Source organism: Gymnoscopelus microlampas (genome assembly GCF_963454915.1).
Source record: "Gymnoscopelus microlampas genome assembly, chromosome: 9".
NCBI lineage: Eukaryota > Metazoa > Chordata > Actinopteri > Myctophiformes > Myctophidae > Gymnoscopelus > Gymnoscopelus microlampas.
Genome location: NC_139946.1, coordinates 48,685,113 through 48,693,540, shown reverse-complemented (window position 1 = coordinate 48,693,540; position 8,428 = coordinate 48,685,113). Strand labels below are relative to the sequence as shown.

General features: G+C 44.9%; 2 protein-coding genes across 2 annotated transcripts; both read right to left on the bottom strand.

The window, feature by feature from the left end:
- Window positions 1-4,644: 4,644 nt before the first annotated feature.
- LOC311051607 (superoxide dismutase [Mn], mitochondrial-like) lies at window positions 4,645-5,345 on the bottom strand (the record flags this gene model as incomplete). The annotated part of the gene is made up of 1 exon (XM_084066187.1): window positions 4,645-5,345. Exon 1 carries the CDS (start codon window positions 5,326-5,328, stop codon window positions 4,645-4,647), a length of 684 nt encoding a protein of 227 aa, XP_083922313.1. The 5' UTR covers window positions 5,329-5,345.
- A 1,030-nt stretch (window positions 5,346-6,375) lies between these two features.
- LOC311051606 (peptide chain release factor 1-like, mitochondrial) lies at window positions 6,376-7,738 on the bottom strand (the record flags this gene model as incomplete). The annotated part of the gene is made up of 1 exon (XM_084066186.1): window positions 6,376-7,738. The coding sequence occupies exon 1, from the start codon at window positions 7,684-7,686 to the stop codon at window positions 6,376-6,378; it is 1,311 nt and encodes a 436-aa protein (XP_083922312.1). The 5' UTR covers window positions 7,687-7,738.
- Between the last annotated feature and the right edge of the window lie 690 nt (window positions 7,739-8,428).

Genomic DNA, 8,428 nt, shown 5'->3' with positions numbered 1-8,428 from the left:
CAAAACCAGGTTTGAACCAGGGACCTTTATCATAATGCTAATCAGTACCTCATTGCAACAAATAAAACTCACGATTGAAGCAGGGACCTTAAGAGCTAGTCTAATGCCCTTGCAACTATTATTTTTTTCCGTAAAGGAATTTATGTATGTTACTAATGTTACTAATACCCTTCAACAATGGTATGGTACACTAATAGTCCCATGGCGCTAGGCCGGGACAAGTCCTCCATGGGGTGTCATCATTAGGGTATATGTTTTTGTCTCCGCCAGGAGACTATGTTTTCACTTCCCCCCCCCCCCCCTCGGCCAAGCTAACATTGGTCAAGCCTCACGTGACACGTGACAATACGTTGAAAGAGTGTGCTCTGATTGGCTAGTGAGACGCATGACGTATAGCGGCCTATAAATAGATGTGTCACTTTGAAAGAGTCTTTGCCTCTTTCAAAGTGAGGTAAGACAGGAATAATCACGAAATGGCTGAGAAATGGCGGAGTAACACTTAATCAAGTAATACTTAAGACAGGATTAATCAGGAACAGTACTGGCGGAGACCTGTGCTCCGAGGAGCACATTTTCTAGTTTTTATTTATTTTTGGGGCGGTGTAGCCGCCCCCTATAAGTGAGTTTTGGACACCGACCAAAAAATTTGTGTACCCCCTAACCCTTCCATTGTTAATGCAAATCGATACTTTTTTCATATCAGCCAATCACATTACAGCTAGTGTCATCACCACTAACTGTAATGTGATTGGCTGACTTTGCAAATTCAGGACTGTGATTGGCCAGCTAAACACATGACACATGTGCAGCCCTATGAATAGCAGTATGGACTTTAAAAAAAGTCATTTATCTTTTTTTAAAGTGAGTCATGTTGTGATGACCACACACCGCCCACTTCACACTGGGTGTGATTTTTAATCATATAAACATTAAAAATGTTTAAAATGCCGGATGTCCCAACGGGGTGGAAAGCAAAGGAGGCAAGTACAGCCATGAAGAATACAACATCAAAAATAACAATTATACATTAATCATTTTAACACGTTCAAAGGATCAATCAATATATATGGGGAAAAACATTTAAATATATAATATTCATAGAAAAATAATGGTTTATATGGTTTGTGTAGAACAAAAGCAGAGAAATATGCACAGAGGTGCAGAATTATTAGGTCCGATGTATCTGTCCGGGTGAGGATTTAGAACCCGGGACAGGTTTGACGGGTGTCCCGGGTCATCCGTTTGTAGGGGCCGAGTGGTTCAGAGGTGCGTGGTCAGGGGAGGGGGGGATGGGTCCTTTTTTATTGTTACAGTCCTAGGGTGTGCCAGTGCTGCCACAAGGCCTTTCCGGTATCAGGGTGCGTGCTAGTGTTCGTTGGTCGTAGTGACATTTATACTGCTAAGCAGTTTTAGTCATCTTGTCACTTGTGCTAAATCATAAGCATAGGTCAGCTTTTGACGTTGGTTATCATGCATCAGCTCCCCCTGTGGCTCTTCTTCACCGTTTGGTTTGAGGTTTTTCCAGAAGATGGTGTGGTTGATGTGGCATCCGCCATTGAGCTTCAGAGCAGCCTGGAGGGCAAACTGTGCCGTCACATCACCCTTTGCAAGTGCTTCCTGGTATTTCTCTGTGTTGTTGACAAGTGGCATGGTGCTTGCTGTGAATGGGGCTGCATTATTTCAGCACAGATGTGGGGCAGACTGTTCTTGGGGCAGTAACATAAATACATACTGTGCACGAAAATAACAATCACCACACCAACTCAAACATGTACACTCAAACTTTGTAAAATAAATGTCAAAACATGCAGGTACAAACTGACCCCCCACGGCTTAAAGTTGTCAGTCCCTGAAACATTTACATGGCATGCATGGCATACATGGAACTCCTTGGTTCGACCTAACTGAGTGCCACAGGTTATTCTTTCACATGGAGCCGGCTACAAGGCACCATAGTCATACGTCAGGTCAGGTAGCGTGTGCTTCTGCCTTGATGCAGTAACCTGGTTTAATGTTTGACACTGTGCTGTGCACCAGCGTAATTGACCACCTTTGCAAAGCATGTTATATCACCCACGGAACACTTAATGTATTGTAGATGCATGCTAAAACACACACCAGGGTTGAGCAGAGTTAAAAAACACAGTAACTAAGGGTGCAATTAACTAAATATATTACAATAATGCAAAACAATGATTAAAAAAAATGTAATTATTAGATAATAGTCCCACTAGTGGCAATGTCCATACGATCCTTCGGAATGGGCAGTTAACAGTCCATCAGTCCATGTATCAGCACAGTCCTTTTCCTCCAGAATAATCCAGGGTCTGCTTATTAAGGGGCCAAAAATAATTCCGATCAGTAAAACTGCTCGTAAGTGGCCTACAGCCTATAACACTCACCACTGCACACAAGAGCTATGGGTCAAGGGTTGGTTTACCCTACCGTTTCATGGGTTCAGCTCTAAGACGGTTCCGTGTGAGCGTGTGGTTGTTCCATGGTTCCCATGTTCCCGAGATCCTTGCGTCCAGGTTCCATTGTTCCAATGTACCATTAGGGATGGAGCTCGAAAACCGGGTCCATTATATACCCGGGCACTTAAGCCTTGTCGAGCCTGTTATCGAGTGTAGCGGCCCATGACGTCATGTCTAAACTATCAAAACAAGAGGCGATCAAGAAATAAATCTAATCACCCACGCTGGCACAAACATGTTGGTCTAAAAGTGTATTGATAGCTGCAAGTTGTGCCAAACAGCACTGTCCGTCCCTCAGTCTATCGTTGCCGAAAATGGCCGATCTACAAGCTCACAACGTGGTGCGAACAGACGCAGTGTGAGCTTGGAGATCGGCCATGTTTGGTGCGTGACACCGTCGTATGATGACGTATACATTGCGCTTTTAAAGCGACAGTACACCCATTAACCGTTTCTTCAATATTATTTTCCAAAAGTAAAAAGGTCACTTGCCTTCTGTCTGTTAGAAAAGTACTGTATTTGAAGGCCCTAGCAAAATGTAGTGCAAGTGATATATTTTGGTTAAAACAAAGACAAAAGAATAGAAAAAATAACTATGCATTTTTTGTTTATAAAAAGTTGAAGAGACATGGAGATTTTATAGTTATTACAGTACTATTCATAATATAAAGCCATTTAACACTTATTGCACATTATATGAATGGTTGTTTTAATGATAGGCAAAAATATTTTTTACTTTTGTCATCTTCATTTAATTTTAGATAGTGGTCAGCCACAAACTCACTGTCACAACTGGCCAATAAAAAAAGATACCGGTTCTGTTCAGAATTTTTCGCCTCACGTCTTTTTTCTTAATAATAGAAAAAGATCGATAGTGGGCTCGATAAAAGCTCGGTTCGATAAGCAGGCTCGATAAGGTGCTCATTATCAATAAAAATTAACGAGCTCCATCCCTATGTACCATACATCCCAGCCGCTGGGTGGCACGGCCTAGGCGCTCCATGAATGGCGAGACTGGACAGAGCGAGGGAGCAGCTCGACTGAGTCATGGTCAGGCTTTTTTCTTTTATGATCGCATAGCATACCCCCAGCTGTACCACCGGAGATATGGGTTATGCTTGGAGAAGAGAAGAGAGGGGGCAGCGTAGCCCAGGGTAGTTTTGGATGTGTGATGAGTCTCTTTTTAGGCTTATGGCCCGGGGACACTGAAGGAGTTCCCATCCTGTTGTTGGTAAAACATTGTGTTTATCTATGGAATCCCATAGGCGTTGCATGGCTTAGAGATGCCGCCAGGGTCTCGCCCCAATGCGACCCCCTCCATTGGTCCATCCAGGCAAAAAAATCCCCATCAGCCGGATAACGGCTGTTAGTCCTTGGTGAACGCTTTGTCCCATGGGGTAACCCCAGCAGCCGAGTGAGGCTGCATCCTCGGCAACCTTATTCCCATGGGGTTATTATTTTTATCCTTGAAGGAATTTATGTATGTTACTAATGTTACTAATACCCTTCAACAATGGTATGGTACACTAATAGTCCCATGGCGCTAGGCCGGGACAAGTCCTCCATAGGGTGTCATCATTAGGGTATATGTTTTTTTTTAATTTTATCTTATAAACATTAAAAATGTTTAAAATGCCGGATGTCCCAACGGGGTGGAAAGCAAAGGAGGCAAGAACAGCCATGAAGAGTACAACATCAAAAATAACAATTATACATTAATCATTTTAACACGTTCAAAGGAACAATCAATGTATATGGGGAAAAACATTTAAATAAATCCTTTTTTATTGTTACAGTCCTAGGGTGTGCCAGTGCTGCCACAAGGCCTTTCCGGTATCAGGGTGCTAGTGGATTTGGTCGTGAAGGGTGAAGAAGTGGGTAGAGGGGAGTAGGAGTATGTACTTTAGGGGTATGTAGGGGAGTGTGGCGATACCCAGGTTCATAGTTTGGAACTGGGCTTGGACTTGAGGGGGCAGATAGGGAGGGGGAGTAATTGATAAGGGGGATCAGAACGCTTCGGGGACATTTTTGCGCACGCTATGGCAATGTAAAGCCCTGAATTGGGAATTGAAAAATTCTGCTGAACCATTTTTGGAGCCATATCTGATGCCTACTGAGAGGATTACCGCTGCTACCGAGGGGTAGGGGTGGGGTAATTTGGCCAGGATTATTAGAGTTCACCTTTGGCTTTCTGGAGACGCTCACCAACATTCTCCCAGTTGATGACATTCCAGATCGCTTTGACATAATCAGGCCGTACATTCTTGTACTGCAGATAGTAAGCATGCTCCCATACATCAATACCAAGGAGGGGAATAAGAGCTGTGGTTCCCTGGAGAGGGTCCTGGTTAGCACAAGCAGCAATGCGGAGCCTGCAACTCTCCTTGTCGTAGCCCAGCCAGCCCCAGCCTGAGCCCTGTACTGCCACAGTAGCAGCAGACATCTTCTCCTTCATCTTCTGGAAGGAGCCAAAGTCCCTCTGGATGGCCAGCATCAGCTCCCCCTGTGGCTCCTCTCCACCATTTGGTGAGAGGTTCTTCCAGAAGATGGTGTGGTTGATGTGGCCTCCGCCATTGAACTTCAGAGCAGCCTGGAGGGCAACCTGTGCCGTCACATCACCCTTTGCAAGTGCTTCCTGGTACTTCTCCTCTGTGACGTTGAGGTTGTTGACATAAGTGGCGTGGTGCTTGCTGTGATGGAGTTGCATTATTTCAGCACAGATGTGGGGCTCCAAGGCACCATAGTCATACGTCAGGTCAGGTATCGTATGCTTCTGCCTTGATGCAGTAACCTGGTTTAATGTTTGACACAGGCTGGCTGTGCACCTGCGTAATTGACCAACTCTGCAAAGCATGTTATATCACCCACGTAACACACATTGTCTTAAGTGATAATCGGCCTGGCTGGGTTGTACGGCCAGCTAGTAGTATTGATTCTCTGGAGCAGCTCCTCGTCCTTGGGGTCTGTGATCTGTGTTTAACTGGCTGGTGATTAATCCGTCTGGTATTGATGCTGGTTACTCTGGAAGGGTTTAAGGCTGATTCGAGTGTCGGTGGAGAAAGAGTGGTTTCAACCATGACGTACAGCGTCTTTTATCCTGCTGTGGGTAGCACTGCAGTGATGTCAGATAGTGTCAGACATCTCCTCATAAGGAGCTGCCTATGTCAGTTATGCCCACATATGGGACCAGGGCGTCAGTCCTGGACGTGATGGTTATCTCCATATATGGAGTTTCTGGGAAAGGTTCGCTGATGTCATACTCCGTACCTATGACACGTCTTCGGTCTCTATGACGACTTCGTAGGTCGGTCGTCTCCATTTATAATATCCATATATAGGCCAGTGCTGGCCAGTATGCCCTGAACGTTCGTAACAGCTGCCCCACGGCAGAGTTAAAAAAAACAACAGAACAAATGCAAAACAATGTAATTATTAGATAATATCACAGGCCCACTAGTGGCAATGTCCATACAGTCCTTCGGAATGGGCTGTTTTATTTTAATTTTTATCCCTTATGGCTGTTTATTGTATAACACTGCTACCAGATCAGAATAAGTTATTTTCGGGTTTCCTTGGTCAGTGTAAACACAATAGTACAACATGTGCAATAGGTTTGACAAGATTCACCAGGAAGCTTCCATTCCATGTGTTGCCATAGAATATATACTGTTCATTTCCATAAAGTTTTTACATACAATTTAAGGCAGGTCATAATTCCTGAAATAAGTGCTCCGTTTCAGGAGAGGTCAAGGATTTTTACCAGTTTGTACATGGAATTTGACCATTTGGAACCAGCACATTTCTAGTACAGATGATGCACTCTGTTGCACTACAAAGATCCTTGACTATTCATTGTCTATAATCCAAAGATTTATCTGTTTTTTAACTGACAGAGAGTCAGTCAATACTCATTTTCTCCAAGGAGGTCCATGAGCATCTCCTGATTGGAGAAATCCTCCAGGGAGGAATTCATTTCCTCCAGTAGCTCCTCCCCTATCAGGAACTCCTTGATGCTATGGACAGTCTTCCCTACACGGTGATCAGTGACCCGGTCCTGGGCGAAGTTGTACGTACGGATCTTCTCTGACCGGGCTTTGGTACCAATCTGTACTTTGCGTGCATTGTAGCGTTTGCTAGTCTCCTCCTCCAGTCTCATGGAAAAGAGTTTGGCTCTCAGGCTCTTCATGGCCATTTCCCTGTTCTTTATCTGTGATCGCTCTTGTTGACACTCCGCCACCACACCAGTAGGTAAATGCACTATTCTCACTGCGCTGTCTGTGGTGTTAACATGTTGGCCTCCAGCTCCACTGGCCCTTTTGGTCTCTATCTTCAGGTCTTTAGGGTTTATAGTGAAAGCGATCTCAGCTGGTTGTGGCACTACAACAACAGTCATGGTACTGGTGTGCATGCGTCCCTGTTTCTCTGTTTTGGGGACCCTCTGGACGCGATGGACCCCAGCTTCAAACTTCATCCTCTTGTAGCTCTGGAGGCCACTGATGCTGGCTGAAGCGTGCCGCAACCCACCTATCTCACTGGTCATGTACTCAAGGATATCGAAGGCCCAGCCCTGGTGCTGAGCAAAACCCTGGTACATATCAAATACCTCAGCTGTGAACAACATTGCCTCCTGACCACCGACCCCAGCTGTGACTTCAAGGACGAGGTCGCTCTGGTCCAATTCCTCCTCAGGGATCAACAGACCCAGGATCCTATGTCTGATGTCATGAATGTCATTGAGACAGGCTTCTCTCTCCAGGTCTGCCAGCTCACGCAGGTCTGGATCTTCATCTTTCAGTAGTGACTCAGTCTCTGCCATATCTTTCTGTTTGGTTTCCAGCGCTCTGATGCAGTGGATGAGCGGTGCCAGCCGCGATACTTTAGTCCTCTTTGCCTTCAGCTCCTCTTCACCCCCCTGGTCTCCTGTCATACTGTTGTTGTTGTTGACCAGTTTCAAACATTCACCATAATCACTCTCCAGCTTCTTACAATAGTCCTGCAGAGATCTTCGAGCAAAGATCTCATCGACAGTCAGTAATTTAGTCAACATCAATGGCAGACCAGTATGCAGAGTTATGGTGGAGGACCGTTTTTGAAATCCAAATCTCTGATGAAACGTGACAGTTGGTGGTTTTGGAAAACAATGAGGCACCAACAGACCCACAACAATATTCTTCCCTCTGGAAAACATGTGAGAAACTCGTCTGTGGAACATTATGCTACTTTATTTATGGTTATTTGGAAGGGACAGCGCATATTAATTAAATTAAACACCACAGATACAATGCCGTGTAAATACACCGGATTTAGCAAGAATGCTAATTCTCATCCGTAGTCCCCATACATAAAACAAGCAACATTACGAAAAGAGCACATATAAACAGTTTAGTCTAGCCTAGCCTAGTTTTGACCTAAAATACTTCTTCAACTAGTACTTTGGCTCTTTGCACCTTACAACCACGCGATGAGTTTCATTCATAAACTATTCAAATTACTTTTTAGGAATGAAATGTTTGCGATGTTGATGCTAATTTATTTCCCACCGTTGTTGTCATGTCGGCGTCCAAGGGCGCAGGCATGTTGGATGTAGTTTGCACATGCGCATTGCACACGGAATGGGCTGTTAACAGTCCACCATTCCATGTATCAGCTGTATATATATGCTGCATATATGCCATATTCAGCGCACCTCTGTGACGTAAAACGCGTCACTTCTGTGACGCAGAACGTGTCACTTCTGTGACGCAGAACGTGTCACAGTGGCCCCAAATAGGCTACGCCCATCACACTTTCCAACCCGGAAGAAGGGGTGATTTCGCCTCATGCGCTGGATGAGCAACTCAATGCAAGTGGATGGGAGGGGATATCCATCCGGTTCCCTTTCTATTATTTTTAACTCTATGAGAACGACGCAGTAGGAACCACATACAACCAGAGGAGGGGTGCAGTACGTTAGT